Below are 19,702 nucleotides of genomic sequence, written 5' to 3' on the forward strand. Positions count from 1 at the left end.
CCCAAAAACATTCAGACTGGATGAGCCGGGGATTGAACGACTGATCTTCCGGTTAGTTGAAGACCTTTGCATTGAGTATCTGTTTGTCCTGAGCTTTTACATAGTCACATGTGTATGTTTATATGGATTCATCAGGGAAACGTTCTTGTCTTTGAGAAGGCCTCGCCAAAACAGGGCTGTTCCTGTTTTTGGTTGATTTACAACAAAAGTTCTCTTTCTCTGACTCTGATGGACTAGAGTTGAACAAAGAAGGAGTAACTGGAATTGCGCGTGTACCACAACCCTTTAAGGTTCATGCCAAGAACTGCTAAACTGTGCATCTCAGTGTATCATTTTCATCCTTACAATGTGCAACAAACAAAAGGGAAAAACAGTTTAGGAGAGAAAGCTGTAGTTAATTTTCAGTGTGTCAATGTACCTTTCAATGTTGCACAACTGCCACATGCACTAAGAGCCTGTTCGGTATCTCTCTGCCAGCACATTTAATTCAATATAAAATATTAAATATAAAATTTATAAAGATTGGTTACATTTTTTTCATGCTCATGATCAGTTATGTTGTGTGTTATAGTCATTCGTCATCCTTAGTGGTTTAAAATTATATATTTCAATCTTGAATACATATATTTATTGTATGCATCTCTATATATCTCTATATTATATATCATTATTCATGAAAAACCAAAACATAACACCTTTCTGCACTCACATTTTTGTTTCTGCATCTTACAGCATAACAACAGTGAACTGGGTTTGCATCTAGTTCCAGCTAGTAGTGACTCATTTACCTAAAACTGCACAGTGGTTCAGTTGGATGACTTTTACTGCAACTGCACTTTGCATTTCTGGCTGGACTCTGTTTACACTATACATATCCAATCTAAGGTCACTGAAAGACAGTGGAGGTTTTGCACGTGTTTGTTATTACACCACTGAGCTGATGTTGTTGCTCATGGATTATTTCCTTTATACAATATGTCAAGTCACGATAATACTTGATTAATATTAGTTTAGGCTTATTATTATCATTTGCAGTATGACAGATCTTGTTTACCTGCAGAAAAAGTAGGTGTGTCTTTAGCTTGTGATGTGTGAACTTATCTGTCAAAAGGACCTTTGTCCAGTCTTCATTACTGACTTGTTTTTAAGTCATCTGTCCTCCTCATGTTAGTCGTGTGTAGTGTTGTGTAAAGTCTTGAAAACCTCAGGCCTTCCTCCTGCTGTTGGTTTAATGCTCTTTAACAATGTGGCTTTACAACTTTCTGCTGGGTTTTGACCTCAAGGGGATATTCCTGTTTATTTTCATCTTTATCCTAATAGCAGACTTCCTCAAAAACAGGAATCCTGCTAATTTTCCTCCAGGACCTTTCGCTCTTCCTGTTGTGGGGAATTTCTTCAGTGTGGACAATGTACATCCACACAAATATTTTACCAAGGTAAAGTTTAATACATGCATTTTTTCAAAATTATTTTCAAGTCTAAGTGTTATTGAGACATTCTTATATTTTTAAACTGCTCATTTGAATAATTTAATTGAATTTACAATCAGTTCAAGATCTTTCAAAAATGCTATTGTTATTGGTTTATTATTATTATTGGCTGGTAGATGAACAGGAAGGGCTACATCGTGTCGTACTGTACAGTACACATACATTTTCCATTATTGGTATAGTGGCATATATACAAAATACCAACATAATTTTGTTAATGTACTGACAAAATAAAAACAATAAAATATAATAATAAAAATAAATTTAATCATTATGATGAATTCACAGAGAGACTTTAACTTTAAATGGTTCAACCTCATCAGAAGTCAATTTCAAATTACTATATAGAAACGACAAGTAGATACTGACATCTGGTGGTCAAATTGTAAACATACATGGAAATTCTGATGTTGGTTCATCTGGTGGCCTTGTTTTTTCTCCGTGTTTATTGTAGGTTTTTTTTCTCGAAAAAAAAAAAAAATCTGATGCAGTAGCCTGTTGTAACCTGTAAGTGTTTGTTCCTTGATCTATTGTCCACAGCTTGCTGACATTTATGGGAATGTGTTCAGCATCCGCCTTGGAAGTAACAAGATGGTGTTTGTGTCTGGGTACAAGATGGTGAAGGAAGCCTTAGTGACACAAGCCAACAACTTTGTGGACCGACCACACAGTGCATCACAAGACAGGTTTTACTCAGGAGACTCAGGACACCCAGGTGCACAATTTTCTTTCTTTCTCTTGTCTTTGTCTTTGCAGGAATTAGTTCCCCTGAGCCATTAACCCTATAGACCAATTGCTATTATTTTGCTATAGCAACATTGCTATTATGTTGCTATGACAACAACTTTGGTCCCGCTTGACATCCTTTCAGCTACTGCATAAACAAAAAGGAAATGCACTTGGACCCATTTTGAATGTTTATGTAGTCGTGTTTGAAACGGTCTATGTCCTGTGCTTATCTGTGTCTAGGTGGTTTGTTCGTGAGCAATGGTGAAAGATGGAAGAGACAGCGACGCTTTGCCCTGTCCACCTTACGTGGCTTTGGCCTGGGAAAAAACGCCACTGAGTTGAAAATTTGTGAGGAGATCAGATACCTTCAGGAGGAGATAGAGAAGGAGAAAGGTGGTTTATAATGTGTACAAAATAAGATCATCAGTAGCATAGCATTGTCCAAATCAGTGGTTCCCAACCTTTTACTTGAAGGATCTTTTCTATCAATGAATGAAATGATGATTTCTGGCTAAGAGTCATATTTTACAGATGTTGCAAATTATATTCAATGCATGACAGTAACAGCAAAGAACAACTACACTGTATAAACAGTCAAAATGCCAAACTGCAGGAAGTTTGTGTAAAATGAGTGATTGTGATATATTTTGAGCAGATTATTTTTTGCAAATATTGCATCAGAGATGAGTGCTCCTGACATATGTAGAAAACATTTCTCTTTTTTTAGGATTCTCTGTATTATGTGGTTATTACATTATGTGATTTTTAAACAATCATATATAGATAAAATTTAAAAAAAAAAAATCTAAACTTCAAAATAACAATTTCATTCAGTTTTCTTCACATGAATGAATGACCTTCTGTAGGGAGATAATGATTTAACGTCTCAACATCGTTTTTGGACAGAATTTGCCTTGTTGACTGCCATTGGCCTATGGCCCCATAGGGTGACATTGCAGTGGCTGCTGTTTTCTGAACCGTGGACCGCTCTTCCTCAGGTGAACCTTTTAACCCAGAAGGCATCTTCAACAACGCTGTGTCCAACATCATTTGCCAGCTGGTAATGGGGAAGCGGTTTGAATACAGCGACCACAACTTTCAGACTATGCGGAGGTATCTTGCTGACATTTTTCAGCTGGAGGGGTCTGTATGGGGTATGGTAAGTCAGCAATATCAACTTGGTTTGATCACTCTATCAGAACTCTGGTGGGATCCTGGGAGTCAGTCTTCCTTAACTGACTGAGAAGCCCATGTCTGTGGTCAAATTCTATCACATGAGATGAAAGGTGATGTGAATAAAGGTTTCTCTCTTATCTGCTGCTTTCCTCTGAGTAGCTATATGACTCTTTCCCCGGAGTAATGAAGCACTTACCAGGTCCTCACAACAAAATGTTCAACCAATTTAATGCCATCCTCGACTTCATCAGTCAGGAGGTAAAGCGCCACAAGAGGGACCTGGACCGCAGTGATCCTCGGGACTACATTGATGCTTTCATTATTGAAATGGAAAATGTATGTGAACAACTGTACAGTACGACACGATGTAGTCCCTCCTGTTCATCTACCAGCCACTTACTACTGTACTGTCTGCATTTAATAGCACAAAGATTCTGATCTGGGCTTCACCGAGACCAATCTGGCTCTGAACTCCTCGGATCTATTCCTGGCTGGAACGGAGACAACGTCCACTACTCTGCTGTGGGCTTTGGTTTACCTCATCAAGAATCCTGATATCCAGGGTAAGTAACATGCTGGGCCCCAAACTGAGTTGACTGCAAAATAGCAAAGGACACAAGACTAAAAGAGTCTTCAGCCATACTAATTGCTCTTTAAATCTGTACCATGGACTGTATATTGATATACGTATAGTATATAACTATGTACAATCTATGGTCTGTACTCAGACACAACTGTGCTTTGAGCTTCAAGTTGAATTAAGATGTCATTCATGTCAAGTTTTTCTCATCCTGTTGCTGCAAGCTTAATTTAATCAGTTTTGTATTTTTTTATTTTATATTCTTAGATAAAGTCCAGGCAGAGATAGACAGAGTGATCGGACAGACCCGACAGCCCAGTATGGCAGACAGACCTAACCTACCCTACACTGATGCTGTCATCCACGAGGTCCAGAGGATGGGAAACATTGTTCCTCTCAATGCACCCAGAATGGCAACCAAGGATACGACACTGGGTGGTTACTTCATACCCAAGGTGCATTTAGTACAGAATCATTTAAGTCTTCACAGGATTATCTCTGAAATATGATTGATGTTGTTGAACCATTGCTTGGTTTTAATTAGGGCTGTCACTTCCATTATGTTGCATTACAAAGCAGTTATGAAGTCCATATTGACAAGTTGAGCAATTCTTACCAGATTGTCTTAATAAGGAATCAAATATCAGCAAAAAAACTGCAAGGGACTAGCATAAAGTGGGCATTTCTGTAAAGGGGACACTCATGGATACCCACAAAATCAATTTTCATTCAAATATCTTGAACTGAGAGGTCAAGGAACCCATGTGAAATGAACCTGCAGTTTTTCCATTGCCAAAATTTAGTCTAAATTTGGAGCATTATTTACTCCCTTTCCTGAGAAACTAGCATGATGTGGTTGGTACCACTGGATTCCTTGGGTCTACTATCTTATGATACCAGTATCATAACTACGATAGCCCTAGTTCTAACCTATGGATCTTGTTTTTTAGGGTACGACCTTGATGTCCAACCTGACCTCTGTGCTGTTTGACAAGAGTGAATGGGAGACTCCAGACACCTTTAACCCTGGACACTTCCTAGATGCTGAGGGAAAGTTTGTGAAGAGAGAAGCTCTGCTGCCTTTCTCTGCAGGTAAACCACATTCACCTCAATCCTTAATACAACCCCAAAAACTCACAAAAAGTTGGGATGTGTAAAACGTAAATAAAAACATGAAAAAAGAAAATAAAAATGTTATTTGACATATATTCAATCAAATACATCCAGAGACCAGATATTCAAAATTTAAATTGATAAACTTTGTTTTACTGTGAATATGCACTCATTCTGGATTTGATGTCTGCAACACGTTACAAAAATGTTAGGACAGTTACATAATGTCCTAACTTTTTTGGAGTTGGGGTTTTATAACCTGAACCTGAATAAACATGTTACCCTTTACACAGTCGTGCATATGTGTTTGTGGACTCTTCAGGGAAACGCGTGTGTCTCGGAGAAGGCCTCGCCAAGATGGAGTTATTCCTGTTTTTCGTTGGTTTACTGCAGAAGTTCTCTTTCTCCGTTCCTGATGGAGTAGAGTTGAGTACAGAAGGAGTAACTGGAACAACACGTGTACCGCACCCCTTCAAGGTTTACGCCAAAGCTCGCTGAATTTTGAGACATCTCACCAAACTATTTTATGTCTATACAATGTGAAACAAATTAGAACAAGCAAAATGCTTTACGAGACAAAGCTGTAGTTTCCTTATTAATCAAATTTTTTTTTACTGCTGCATTATACCTCATGCATTCAGGGCCTGTTTATTTTTTCTTTGATTATGTAAGTGATAAAGCATTTTCTCAAAATATTCTGTATTAACCGCACTGTTTATGTGACATTTCTCTTTCCTCTGTTAATAATGATAAAACATAAAAAAGATTTGTTGTTTTTAATGACTAATAAATTATTTGGTGATTTGTATCACAAACCTGTTTTAAGTCTTTGATAAAACCGCAGCATTACATTTGCAAACTATTAATAGTTTATTACTTTCATCATTATTCTAATTAATATATCATAATATATACCATAAATATTTCGAACACATTATGTGAAGAATTTAAAAATACCTTACTTTGGTGTCTTTTACTAGTTGTATCACAAATGACTGTAGACAGCAATGCATGCTGTGCAGCGTAACACACATAACGTTACTCATATATTGAAACAACTTTCACCACAATTTTCCACAAACCTTAACTATATACTCTCCACAAAAAGTGCCTCAGACTCTTGCACCAACAACAGAGAACCATCAAGGCCATAAGGAGGAGGGGGGAGGTGGCCCAGCAGTGATCAGCAGATTCACTGAAGAAAGGACAATCTCACTCCTCAGTGTCTTCATCAGTATTGCTGCCTGACGTCTGACAGAGTTTTTCTGACAACTCCATACATGACTAACCCTAACCCTTATGCTAACCATCGCCTTTTAACCCAATCCTCAACCTCCATACAGAAGGAGGGAGGTACCAGGATGCATTGAGCACACAGGAGTTGTTACTGCTGATGTTGGAGGCATTAGAAGGCCGAGGAGCCCTAATGTATCTGTGGCTGGACACTGTCAATGCCTGCAGGACAATCCTGCACAAGCTAGTGGAAACCACACTGGAGAGCGACTGTGTTTCAGGCAGGATCAGGGAATTCATGCTTGACAACTACAGTTGCTTCAGCCTCTGTGCACGCTCTGGAACATCAGCATGGTATTGGCTGGAAAAGCTTGTTCTTGTCTGCTTTGGACATGGCAGTCATGTCAACAGAGGTAGAATGCAGAGAACCCCTAACTAGAGCATTAATACATGACCTGATGGTGACAGCATCTGCACCAGGTAGCAGATGGATTCTCCAAACTTATCAACAAAACCTAGATGGACAACTCCACTGGCAGCTGCTGGTCCATAATGTTCTGCTGACGACCGCTGAGGGCTTCAATAGAAAGGTGAGCCCCTGCACAGGTGGATGGGGGTCAGTGGGGATTTACTGGCATCTGGAGCCAGCCAAAAATGGCCTTCAAAGAACAACTGGCTTCATTTTACAATCCCAGAGGTTGTTGCTTGGTATAAGATAATTCTTCAGCTATCAGCTTTGTCCTGCTCCAAACTATTGTTATTTATTTGGTCTTTACAGATACAAAATACTGATCAACCTCTACCAGAGATGCTCATAATTCACACTACTTGACTACACAGCGAAGCCCACTTTTCCAGGTGCTCAAGACAAGTTCTGCATTACACCACAAGAGGGCACTGGTACAACAGTCAACAGCCATTAGACCAGTCCAGTGATACTCAACTTGCGGCCCAAAGGCCAAAACAGGCCTACAAAAGGGTGCCAGGTAGTCCCCCGACCGTTTTCACAACGGAAATTGTTTTTTGTACTTTTAGCATATAAAAGGTAACAGAGTGCATAAAACAGCATCAAAAAAGAGCTAAAGTGACAACACCCCCCAACAGACATCCAAGCTAAGCCCCTAATGTCGTAAAATCCTAGACACATCTTTTTCTATAAATTCTATAAATGTCCTAAAATCCAAGAAATGTCCTAAAATCCTGAAAACATAAAAAATCAGACAAATGTCCTAAAAACCTAGAAATACATATGAGGCTACTGCGACTGGCCTCTGCCCTCCTGTCATTTTGCAAAGGTTACCCCAAGCAAAGCAAGTTGGTTATCCATGCCGTAGACTGTAACTTAGACTTTAGAAGACTGCTCTTCATTTCGGCTTGACGTCAGTGACACAGGGCTATATGAGGCGCTGCTGGCATAATGCCATACCCCAAGATTTTCTTCATTAACAGATTTGTTGTCTTCAGACCCAACTGAAGCTGTCTCAAGTGACATTTCTAGCTACCAAAGGCTTTGTACAGAACAACCCTCTTCGAAAATATTGTTTGAGAGCAAGTGATATCTTTACTTGCAAATGGATATAAACAAAACCACAAAAACAACACCCCTTGTTCTTCTCCAACCAGCTACATTATGTGTTCTGAGCACAAATAAAATGACTACCGGGACCTCACAATGGTAACTACAGCAAATGTTTGGAGGCATCTATCAGGGGAGAGACTGAGAGGCACAAGTTGGATCTGGACCCCAGCAACACACGAGATTACATTGACACCTTCATGACAGAAGAGAAGGCAGTCTGTGGTGTACAACAAGTTGACTTATTGCTGTGTTTCCAATTAACATGTACGATAACCAAAAACAAAGCAAGTGTTTATTTATCCCCATGCTTTGCTTGACAGCACAACAGAAACAGTGAACTTGGATTTGACTATGGCAACCTGGTTCTTCGTTGTCTTTATTTGTTACTGGATGGCAGAGACTTAAATACATGCAACTGCACAATGGATCGATTGGATGCCTTTTTTATTTATTTCCACTGCACTTTGTACTTTTTGGCTGGTCTCTGTTTACACTTCAACATAAAAGTCTAAGGTTACCAAAAAAAAGGTTTGGCACTAAGTGTGTGCTATTGTATTGCTGAGCTAAGATTGTTGTTGCTTCATCATAAGTACCAGCAGAGAACTGGTTTGCCAAGCATAACATAGGTGTGTCTGTATCCTATTTTATCAGAACACTGTCAAGCTGGTGCATTCTCTGAATCTGGTTATTTTTTAAGCTGTCTGTCCAGTAGAGTTGGCTGTTTATTAAGCTCAGACCCTCTTCTTACTGCTGCTTTATCCTTCGTTATCGATGTGGCTTTTGAATTTTTTGCTGGGTTTTGACCTCAAGGGGATATTCCTGTGTATCTTTATTTTTATCCTAATAGCAGACTTTCTAAAAAACAGGAATCCACCAAATTATCCTCCAGGACCGTACGCTCTTCCTCTTGTGGGGAATGTCTTCAGCTTGGACAGGAAACATCCACACAAGTATTTCACAAAGGTAACGTTTTGAAACATATATTTAAACTATTTGGACATTACAGCTTTTTTAACTTTGCAAACAACTTTTAAAAAATAAAGCCATTTCAATAATTCTTAATAGCTCACCTATGGAATATAATCTTAAATTGTTCGAATTCTGCAGGCATTTATATTTAAATTATTCATTTTAATATAAAAACTACTGGCAGATACTGACATTTGGTGGTCAATTTGTAAATACAAATGGAAATTTTAATCTTGGTACACCCGAAGGGTGAACTACGAAGCAAGATTAGGGGGTTTGCAAAGTAAACAAGCCTAAAACCACAGTTTCTAAATGTGGCTATGCTTTAACTGGCTAGATCGGCTTGATATGTAATAATAAGTCATGCTGCACACCTAACCTAGTTTGGAACAGGTTATGTTAGGAGTTTGGAATTTTTGATTGGGATCAACTCCTTTGGAAATGACGTCACTAGTTAGTTGACAGTTGATCTTTGAGCGATATAGATTCCCAGTGGAAGAAATAGTTTGCCCCGCAAAGTTTTTAAGCCATAACGTTACATTAGCAATGCTATCAAACAAGGCTGTGCAATTATAGTAGTGCTAAGGCCTACTGTATGTATCACCTTGTAGTCTTTTTTTGCCACTGGAACCTAACCAGAACTTTATTTACATGCACAAAATATTCCTGTTTTTGCCAAAATTCCTAAAAGTTAGTATTTCTCCTACTCTGTTTATATGGCCAATGAAAATGAATGATCCCTTTATATTCCTGTTAACACGTACGGTAAACTGAAGACGACAGAACGCAGGGGACTTTTACTGACAAAAGCCTAGTGGTCCCTTATTTGTCTGCAGAAAAACACAAGTACTGGGCTTTCTCCTTCTCACTTCATTGATGATGTCAAAATCTAGAAAGTGAACTGGTGGGAGTTGCTTGTGCCATTTTGCTGCATTATGTCAAAATAGGAAGTTTTCAAAGTTTCCTACTGATGGCGGACTTGTTGGGCCATGCGAACACAGCTTCCCTCTTTCATTACTTCAGCCATATGATGTTCATACAGTAGAGTGCTCTGATTAACCAGCATTTTTTATTGCTTGATGCAATGTCCACAGCTGGCTGAAATCTATGGGAATGTGTTCAGCGTCCGCCTTGGCCGTGACAAGATGGTGTTTGCGTGTGGGTACAAAATGGTGAAGGAAGCCATAGTGACACAAGCTGACAACTTTGCGGATCGACCGTTTGATGCAATCAATGAAAGGTTTTACTCAGGAAAATCAGGTAAATAAATGTCTGTCTTGCTCTTGAGTCATGTTTTGCAGGAATTAGTTCCCCTAAACTATTAACTATATTTTCTCTGCTTGTTTTTATCTTATCTAGGTGGTCTGTTCATGAGCAATGGTGAACCATGGAAAAGACAGAGACGTTTTGTCTTGTCTACCTTACGTACCCTCGGCCTGGGCAAAAACATCATGGAGCAGAGTATCTGTGAGGAGATCCGACACCTGCAGGAGGAAATAGAAAGCGAGAATGGTGGTTAACAAAACAAATTCAAAATCAGCAGCTCTTCAGCAGTATAGCCTTGTCTAAACAGTGGACTCCTCTCCTCCAGGTGAACCTTTCAACCCAGCAGGTCTCTTCAACAATGCTGTGTCCAACATCATTTGCCAGCTGGTGATGGGGAAACGGTTTGACTACAGTGACCACAACTTCCAGACCATGCTGAAGAATATATCTGGCGTTGTTAGAGTGCAGGGCTCTGTATGGGGTTTGGTGAGTCACTAATATCTATTTAGTTCAATCATTGTCAGAGACAGCAGTCTGGTGGGATTGTGGGATTCTATTTTTTGCAATGGACTGAGAGACCCAAGTTAAAACATTGATATGATTTGAATGAAAATGTCTCTTGTCAACTGTTTTCTTCTGAGTAGCTATATCAGGCATTCCCTGGAGTGATGAAACACTTGCCAGGTCCTCACAACAAAATGTTCAGTCAATTTCACGCCATCTTAGACTTCATTGGTCAGGAGGTAAAGAGCCACAAAAAGAGCCTGGACCGCAGTAATCGACGAGACTACATTGAAGCTTTCATCATTGAAATGGAGAATGTACGTGAACATCTGTGCAGTACAACACCGTGTTGCCCCTCCTGTCTAAATATCAGCCGCTCACTACTGTATCTTCTCTGTATTTCCGAATAGCACAAAGATTCTGATCTGGGCTTCAATGAGATCAAACTGGCTCTTAACTCGGTGGATCTGTTCATGGCTGGAACGGAGACGACCTCCACCACTCTGCTGTGGGCTTTGGTTTACCTCATCAAGAACCCTGATATCCAGGGTAGGTCACATGCAATTTCCGACACTGAGCTAACAGCAAAAAAAACAACCAAGTACTACAATAGCTCTGTGAGTATTATAAAAGGAAATGTATATACAATTAAAAAAAATGGTCATAAATGAGCAAGAAAATGTAGGCTGGCAAAATATCAGAAAAGTTTTTTGACCCAAACAATCAACAGTAGTACTCTGAAATCAATTCTCTTACTAAAAACTTCAACAGCCATTAAGTCTACTGACTCTGTATGCATGGACAAAAGTCCTTTATGGGTTAATATATTCTTAACATGATAGTTGGCTAACTCTGTAATAGTCTAAATGTGGCTATTGAAATTAAGGCTTGAGTCCACGACTACACCAAGACTTCATGCCCGGTCCGTGGCTTTTAACATTGACAATTGAAGCTGAGCACTGATTTTTGACTGCTCCTCCTTGGCTTCAAAAACAGTTACCTCAGTTTTGTCTTAGTTTAACTGAAAAAACTGTGGCACACCCAATCACTGATTTTTCCAATGCACTCACTCAGACTATATTGGACCAAAGCCTCCTGGTGGTATGGTTATGTAAATAAAATAAAATGTATGCATCATCTGCATAATTAGAATAATATATTTGTTTTCCACAAAGAGCTTTAGAGCAAACATCCCCATGCTAACATTTCCCAAAAGACGATGCTAACGTGCATATTGGTTTAGCATGCTAATACTTGTTAGTAAGATCTTAACACAAAGTACACCTGAGGCTGATAGGAAGGTTAAAAATTATCATGTCAATGTTTACTCATTTTGTTGCCTTAAGCTTATGCCTTAAATATTCTTGTATTTCTAGACAAAGTCCAGGCAGAGATAGACAGAGTGATTGGACAAACCCGACAGCCCAGTATGGCAGACAGACCCAATCTACCGTACACCGACGCTGTTATCCACGAGGTCCAGAGGATGGGAAACATTGTTCCTCTCAATGGAATCAGAAGGGCCGCCAAGGATATGAAACTGGGGGATTACATCATACCCAAGGTGAATTTAGCATAAAGTCAAGTGTTTACAAGATTACCTCTAAAATATGAGTGTTATGTTTGAGTCATTGCTTTGTATTAATGGATCTTGCATTTTAGGGTACGTCCTTGATGCCCATGTTGACCTCTGTGATGTTTGACAAGACTGAATGGGAGACTCCAGACACCTTCAACCCTGGACACTTCCTAGATGCTGAGGGGAAGTTTGTGAAGAGAGAAGCTCTGCTTGCTTTCTCTGCAGGTAAACCACAGTTATCTCAGTCTTACAGGCATAACCTAAACCAGAATATACATTTATACATTTGTGTTTATGTGTGGGCTGTTCAGGGAAACGCGCGTGTCTCGGAGAAGGCCTCGCCAAGATGGAGCTGTTCCTGTTTTTGGTCGCTTTACTACAGAAGTTCTCTTTCTCTGTTCCTGATGACGAAAAGTTGAGTACAGAAGGAGTAACTGGAATTACACGAGTACCGCACCCCTTCAAGGTTTACGCCAAGGCTCGTTGAATCAAAAAACATGTTATTGGATTTAAGAAATTAAACGCTTTAAGAGAGAAAGCTAAAGTTATTTTTTTAGTCTGTATGACTGCCTGGTTCAATGCTTATTGCCTCTACATTCAAGTCTATGTTAATATTTTTGCATTAATTGCACTGTTTATAAGACATTTAGCTTTGACCTTGTAGTTCTTATTGACAAAATATAAAGATTCAATAAATGTATTCTTTGAAACTACATTCAAGTTGTATTGGCTATCTTTATAATAACAATCAGAAATGTCATGTATTTTTTAGTAAATAGTTAACTAAATGTAATTAACAATTATGTTTAACACATTTTTTTAATGGGTAATATAGTGCCTTCAACAGGGTTTATTTCATTGGTTAAAACACAACATATTTTACAAAATTGTAATTATATGTCACATGATGCTACGGCTATGTGCTTGTCGGTAGGAATTGACTTCCTTGAACTGTTTCTGCGTCAACACGAAGGTAACACTTGGTCACTATTGTCTCTGACTCTTAGTACAACAACATGAGCAAGTCAGTGAGAGAAAAAAGCACTTTGAAGGATGAAAACTTTGCTTTATGCAACTACATTACATTTAGTGTTGTGATGCAAGCTCTGATTTTTACAGCTGAAATTCTATGTTTACTGCTTCTGCTTCGTTATGATGTTTAAGTCTGGGTCAGTTTCTAGCTCATTGTTCCTCTGTAATTGGTTAGGGCCATCCCCTCTCCGTCACACACACAGGTCATTATATCAACATAAGCTGTGAGTCAGCAGAGAAACAGCCCACCTCTAACTAGAAATTGTTGATGGAGCAAGTGATCCCTGTCAGTCCCCTGCTCTTCTCCTCTGCCTCACGATGTGGCTGTGTGATTCGTTTCTGTGGGTTGACCCGAGGGGAATGCTGCCTTTTATTTTTGCCTTTCTCCTTTTAGTATATTTTCTGAACAAAAAGGATCCACCTAACTTTCCACCAGGACCGCCATCTCTCCCTCTTTTAGGAAACATTTTCAATATTGAAGCTAAACAGCCGCACGTTTACTTAACGAAGGTAAGATGACAGAATCATATTTTCATATTATGCAGTCGTATTTTTGAAAAAACTTGATAAAAAGTGAAAGGTGGAAGGGAGATTCCTGTTTATTTTGAGTATGCAAAACAAGGGAAAATTACAGATAAGCTATACATGACGCAACAGAAAATTAATAAGTAAACCTGTTGATACTAAGTCAGTTTCAGAGATATTATTGTCCTGAAATATGCATTTTATCTGTGTCACATGTTAGACAACAGACCACTTATTCTCTGCTGCTGCATCCACAGCTAGCTGACGTTTATGGGAATGTGTTCTGCATACGTCTGGGAAGACACAAAACAGTGTTTGTGTCTGGGTGGAAGATGGTGAAGGAAGCCCTAGTCACACAGGCCGACAATTTCGTGGACCGGCCTTACAGCCCGATGGTGACCAGAATTTATTCAGGGAACTCAGGTGAATAATGCAAACACACAGAACATCAGTATTAAACCTGCCTCCTGACCCCCACATGAGTAATGTTGTGAGGTTTCTCTATTTCAGCGGGTCTTTTCTTCAGTAATGGAAACGTGTGGAGGAGACAGCGGCGTTTTGCCATGGCCATGTTACGTACCTTTGGTCTGGCCAAGAGCTCCATGGAGCAGAGCATCTGTGAGGAGAGTCATCATCTGCAGGAGGTGATGGAGAAGGAGAAAGGTTGGCAAGAAGAACATCACAGTTAAGAGAGCAAAACATGATGGAATTTAATATAAACACACAGTGTACTCAGACTGAAGACATTCCTCCTGTTCAGGTGAGCCGTTTGACCCTGTGCCCCTTTTGAACAACGCTGTGGCCAACATCATCTGCCAGATAGTGTTTGGGAGACGTTTCGACTACAGTGACCACAACTTCCAGAGCATGCTGAACAACTTGACAGAGATGGCCTATCTGGAGGGCTCCATATGGGCTCTAGTAAGATACAAATAAGGCTCTTTCCTCCCTTATAGAGTGCTACAGAGATGAAGTTTATTCGTAGGCCAACACAGTGAGTTGGTGCTGCCCTGGTTCCCTCGACAAAAGCCCAATGGGATTTTTCCACTAGGTTTTGTATTTTTGCAGAAAATAAGCTCTGTGGCAAAGAAAATGTTTATTTTACTTACATGTTTTGTTCAGCAAGATAATCTTCACAAATGACTGCCACTTTTATGATTCTTTAAGTGTAAATGCAATAGTCCAAATCATGGATGGATTACTGATAAGGCCTAATGAGCACAAGCCCATGGGCCTGAAGTGTCCGGGGAACCCCTGGCCTTCATCTGCAAAATGTTACTCAAAGTATCACATGCTGACAAGGAAGCGACACACAACAACCACATTAAGATCAAAAAGGCCAGAAAAAGACACAAAATGATCTCAAAGTAACATATACTGATTGCAAAGAGACACAAAACACCCACAAGAAGGCACAAAATGAAGGATTAATTCAGTATTATGATGCTCTGTAGTCTCATTTAGCCATTTCTTAGCAACCACCTTTTGTTAGACATGTAAAGGCCTCAAAATTTATGAGTCCAGTATTTACTGACAACAGACTTTATGTCAGGCATCTAACTAAAAAAAAAACTAAAAAAACAGCCAACATCCTCAGACATCAAGAAACAACCTCACATGGCTATGTATCCATTAATAACTTGGATCAGAACCTGCGTGTTGACTTAAAGGAAACTGCAATTGAGTTACAAACCTTTTTTTTTGCTGGTCAAAAAATGCAGATCTGTCATTATGTCAATCTATCAAAAAATACTGAGATCTTGACTTGCCAACGGATATAAACATCACCTCTGAATAAGTCTGTTGTTTCCTCTCCAAACAGCTGTATGATTCGTTCCCTGCACTGATGAAACACCTGCCGGGGCCTCACAATGGCATCTTCAGCAACTCTAAGTCTTTGGAGGCATCTATAAGGGCTGAGATAGAGAGGCACAAGTTGGATCTGGACCCCAGCAACCCACGAGATTACATCGACACGTTTCTGATAGAGGAGAAAGTATGGTGCTTACAATGTTTACTAAACCACTGAAAACCAAAAACACCTTTCTTAACTGACTGCATGTTTGTCCGTGTCCAACAGCACAACAGAAACAGTAAACTGGGTTTTGACGAAGGCAACCTGGTTCTGTGTTGTCTGGATCTGTTCCTGGCTGGTAGTGAAACTACGTCCAAGACGCTACAGTGGGGCCTAATCTACCTCATCAAGAACCCTCATATCCAGGGTAGGTGATTTCTATGACTTCCACATCAGCAGCAAAGAAAATAGATACACGAGAAATGTTGAAGATCAGAGAAGTCACTTAAACAAATCAGTTAAAAAATCTTTTATTCCACCTTGTAGAAAAAGTCCAGGCAGAGATAGACAGAGTGATCGGACAGACCCATCAGCCCACAATGGCAGACAGACCCAACCTGCCCTACACTGACGCCGTCATCCACGAGATCCAGAGGATGGGAAACATCGTTCCTCTCAATGGACTCAGAATGGCCGCCAAGGATACGACACTGGATGGTTACGTCATACCCAAGGTGCATCTACTTAGAGCTCAGAGTGAGAACAAACAGTTGTGTCCAGTATATTAAATTCATTGCTGTGTGCAGGGAACCTCAGTGATGCCCAACCTGACCTCTGTGCTGTTTGACAAGACTGAATGGGAAACTCCGGACATCTTTAACCCCGAACACTTCCTGGACGCCGAAGGAAAGTTTGTGAGGAGGGACGCATTTTTACCTTTCTCTGCAGGTAACTTACACATTAAATCGATCATTCTGAGTTTGATTAAATGAAGTAATAATTGAGTTCTGAAAAGTTGGACCACAAGTAATGATATCATTTAGAGCACCAAAAATATACACCTTTAGCTGAATAATGAGGGTATTAAAGGTAGTATTTTCCATGCACTTGCACTAATTCTCGTCCATTTATGCTCCTTTTTCCAGGAAAGCGTGCATGTCTGGGTGAAGGCCTGGCGAGAATGGAGCTGTTTCTATTTTTTGTCACATTGTTCCAGAAGTTTTATTTTTCCACTGTGAATGGAGTCGAGCTGAGTACCGAAGCAATCGTCGGGGCCACACGCACACCGTACCCCTTTAAGATCTATGCCAGAGTCCGCTGAGTCATGCACCCCATCCCATACTATGGACTGTGTGCTACAGTAAAGCCAAAAAATATTATACATTTTTATACATAGAAAACACATGCTGCATCTGTGGCTGTCCACAACATTTGTGTGAAATACTGGAGCTGATGACACAGAGAAATGTTTTTTTATAACAGGCAATGAAGGGGAACTACAGCCCACTCTTTGTTCTGCCACAACACATAATGGCATAATGTGTGACTGGATGATGTAATATTATTTTTCCAGCACGGACACTGCTCTGTAACCAGCGAGCAGCAGCAAAACTAAGATAGGATAGGGTAAACTTTTTTAATCCCAAAAGGAAAAGTCGTTTGCTACCTTGGTAAACATACGACAAGACATATAACGAGCACAGTACAACAAACAACAATAAATATAGCACCAGGCATAGTCACTGAAGGAGTGCAGTAGTCAAAAGTATCCATACAACTGCCTCTGAAAAGTGAAAGAAAAATAAATAATAAAAAAAATTATAAAAAATAAATACCGTTAAGGACATGCAATTATGAAGGTTGTGAGCCGCCGACAGGGCAGGCGCCTTTCCAGTCAAGTATAAACTCTAGAAATATTTCATCAATCTTGTCTATTATTATTCACTTGACACTATATATGATGTATGATTTTAGCTGGACATATATAAAATTAAATGTTGTTAAGGACACAACAGAGAGGTTTTGTTCTCTTTCTGTCTCTTTTAGGTTACAGTTTGTATTCTTGGATCCTGATATATTAATTTACAAATTGCTGCTTTACTATCATATGGGAGGGTGCTGATAAAATGATATCATCTGTAAATAAACACCGTCAAAAGGTCTGTGAACGGCATAAATGCAATTTGCTCAGCTGATAAAAAAATACATAATTAACTTGATTTGTATTTTAAATTATTTACATAAGATCATTTGGCTTACAAGACTATACTTTTATATTGAACATGTTTGTATATTTAAGGCTATGACTGATTTTCATGGACAAAGTTTCTTTTCCATGATTTTTGTTTTCTCCAGCCCCACATCCAGCATTTTTAAAACATAATCAATGTCTGTTCACACATAACTCCAGCAGTCTGGCATACATGAAGGGAGAGACAGGTAAGACAGGGAGAAAATTAAGAAACTTGAGTGATGGTAAACATACCAACACACTGGAGACAGCTACAAAAAATACATTTTCCATTATATCACATTACATGGAAGGTTTTATTTAAAACAACAAAATTACACGACTTTTCCAAAACTTTAAATGATTTTTACTAATATGATTGTGAAATTTCATGACTTTTCCAGGTGACCATGGGAACACTTATTTTTTGGTTTGATTTACATAGGAACCTTTCATAACATTTTGAAAAAGATGTCAAAATAACAAAGATATATATGTATATATAACTAATTTTAAACTATATCTCCACTGATGAAAATTACATAATTAACTTTAATTATTTTTTGCAAAATATTATGTACACAAAATAATTTGACATTAAGACTACCCTCATCTCATTGTTTCAAAGATACCTATTTAAAAAATACTGTTGGAAACTTACTCAAAATTACAAACAGACAATATTAGATAATTTAGACCATCCAGTTTTACTCCATCAGCAGACCCTGGAGGTTGTTGTTTTCGTTGTTTGTTTATTTTATTTATTTGTTGTGCAGTGGATTTTTAAATATTTTTAGACATTTTGCTTATTTATTTCTCTTCACAAAATCATACACTCATCTTCAATTAAGTAATTTTACAAAGTAAGCCATTTTTCCATTTTTTCAACATAAATTAAACAAAAAAGAAACATTACAGTATTTTTATATTACAAAATGCATATAAAAATATATTCTAAATTTTAGCATGAAAACCTGGAACATACACACTCCATGCAATGAACGTATTCAACAAAGTTTGGGTGAAAAGGAGGAAGTTAGCATAAAAAACATGAAAGTGTAATGCAGCTCTATTTGTACGTTTTCGTTTTAGTGAAAAGTCCGACGCCATGATTAGCTAGCTAACTTTGGTAGCATACTAGCTTAAAAACTGGCTACACACCTGACAGGCCAAACTCCTTACCTGTTTGTTATCGGCCCTGTTTTCGTCTTTGTGCTCCTCCGCACGTAAACTCCACAAAACTGGACGGCAAAAACACTCAAAATTAAGTTGTCTGGCCTTTCGGCGTATTTCCTTACACTGAAAACTATGGGATGTACAAACTGTGCGGAGACAAGGCGGGAACATTGCGTACACACTGTTTATGCAAAAATATTTTATAAGCTGAATTCGTGTGTACCCTGCGGTTTAAATTAGGACTGTTTAAGACCGTGAGAGGCGTATGTGCTAATAATGAGGACCCGACTGTCTCAGAAAACGGAAACTTGGCCCATGTCTTGGGGACTGTTCTTTATTTGTCAGAGAAAGGGCGTGGTTGGGGCGTGACTTCTTTTTGTTTTTCTATTTTGACACTTCCTGAGGCTACAAATATTTTTCCTTGAACCTCCTCTAGTGCCGGGTGGAAAATGCATGATCCTCCCTCCACCATTATTTAATTTTAAAATGCACCCTTTGATGTTTGAAAGTGAAAATGTGAAATCCTGCAGTAGAAAAAAAAACCTTGTTTTCTCACTCAGTTTGTGCAAATGATTTATTTTTGGCCAAATTTGAAATGAGACATGCAGAATAAACTGATTTTGATGAATTATAGCTTTTTTAAGCTCTGATTTGTTTTGTTCTGTGTCCAAGTACCATTAGAAATGTGAAAATCCAATGATAATTTCTGTTTTTACAGTGCCTGGC

The 19,702-nt window shown here is 38.9% G+C and overlaps 3 protein-coding genes across 3 annotated transcripts; all 3 read left to right on the top strand.

Annotated features, from left to right (window-relative positions):
* The first annotated feature begins 1,143 nt into the window (after positions 1–1,143).
* On the top strand, positions 1,144–5,903 carry LOC121939559 (cytochrome P450 2J4-like). Its single transcript, XM_042482568.2, has 9 exons — positions 1,144–1,436; positions 2,031–2,205; positions 2,460–2,612; positions 3,218–3,378; positions 3,555–3,731; positions 3,820–3,958; positions 4,243–4,430; positions 4,926–5,067; positions 5,411–5,903. Exons 1-9 carry the CDS (start codon positions 1,245–1,247, stop codon positions 5,584–5,586), a joined length of 1,503 nt encoding a protein of 500 aa, XP_042338502.2. The 5' UTR covers positions 1,144–1,244; the 3' UTR covers positions 5,587–5,903.
* Positions 5,904–8,520: 2,617 nt separating this feature from the next.
* LOC121939638 (cytochrome P450 2J6-like) lies at positions 8,521–12,933 on the top strand. Its single transcript, XM_042482637.2, has 9 exons — positions 8,521–8,863; positions 9,964–10,129; positions 10,229–10,381; positions 10,461–10,621; positions 10,780–10,956; positions 11,050–11,188; positions 12,016–12,203; positions 12,302–12,443; positions 12,530–12,933. Exons 1-9 carry the CDS (start codon positions 8,672–8,674, stop codon positions 12,703–12,705), a joined length of 1,494 nt encoding a protein of 497 aa, XP_042338571.2. The 5' UTR covers positions 8,521–8,671; the 3' UTR covers positions 12,706–12,933.
* Positions 12,934–13,397: 464 nt separating this feature from the next.
* On the top strand, positions 13,398–18,456 carry LOC121939617 (cytochrome P450 2J2-like). Its single transcript, XM_042482622.2, has 9 exons — positions 13,398–13,760; positions 14,033–14,198; positions 14,286–14,438; positions 14,536–14,696; positions 15,598–15,771; positions 15,856–15,997; positions 16,117–16,304; positions 16,377–16,518; positions 16,716–18,456. Exons 1-9 carry the CDS (start codon positions 13,569–13,571, stop codon positions 16,889–16,891), a joined length of 1,494 nt encoding a protein of 497 aa, XP_042338556.1. The 5' UTR covers positions 13,398–13,568; the 3' UTR covers positions 16,892–18,456.
* The last annotated feature ends 1,246 nt before the right edge of the window (positions 18,457–19,702 follow it).

This window comes from Plectropomus leopardus, chromosome 5 (assembly GCF_026936395.1).
Source record: "Plectropomus leopardus strain MGB_pleo_1.0 chromosome 5, ASM2693639v1, whole genome shotgun sequence".
Lineage (NCBI taxonomy): Eukaryota > Metazoa > Chordata > Actinopteri > Perciformes > Serranidae > Plectropomus > Plectropomus leopardus.

What these genes read in the sequence shown, in the direction of transcription:
- LOC121939559 (XM_042482568.2), top strand. Translation starts at nt 1,245, where the DNA reads ATGTGGCTTTACAACTTTCTGCTGGGTTTTGACCTCAAGGGGATATTC. An exon ending in TCATTATTGAAATGGAAAAT is followed by an intron (nt 3,732 to 3,819) that starts GTATGTGAACAA and finishes TGCATTTAATAG; the next exon opens with CACAAAGATTCTGATCTGGG. An exon ending in TCTGCTGCCTTTCTCTGCAG is followed by an intron (nt 5,068 to 5,410) that starts GTAAACCACATT and finishes TGGACTCTTCAG; the next exon opens with GGAAACGCGTGTGTCTCGGA.
- LOC121939638 (XM_042482637.2), top strand. Translation starts at nt 8,672, where the DNA reads ATGTGGCTTTTGAATTTTTTGCTGGGTTTTGACCTCAAGGGGATATTC. An exon ending in CAAGAACCCTGATATCCAGG is followed by an intron (nt 11,189 to 12,015) that starts GTAGGTCACATG and finishes TTGTATTTCTAG; the next exon opens with ACAAAGTCCAGGCAGAGATA. An exon ending in TCTGCTTGCTTTCTCTGCAG is followed by an intron (nt 12,444 to 12,529) that starts GTAAACCACAGT and finishes TGGGCTGTTCAG; the next exon opens with GGAAACGCGCGTGTCTCGGA.
- LOC121939617 (XM_042482622.2), top strand. Translation starts at nt 13,569, where the DNA reads ATGTGGCTGTGTGATTCGTTTCTGTGGGTTGACCCGAGGGGAATGCTG. An exon ending in GGTGATGGAGAAGGAGAAAG is followed by an intron (nt 14,439 to 14,535) that starts GTTGGCAAGAAG and finishes CCTCCTGTTCAG; the next exon opens with GTGAGCCGTTTGACCCTGTG. An exon ending in ATGGTTACGTCATACCCAAG is followed by an intron (nt 16,305 to 16,376) that starts GTGCATCTACTT and finishes TGCTGTGTGCAG; the next exon opens with GGAACCTCAGTGATGCCCAA.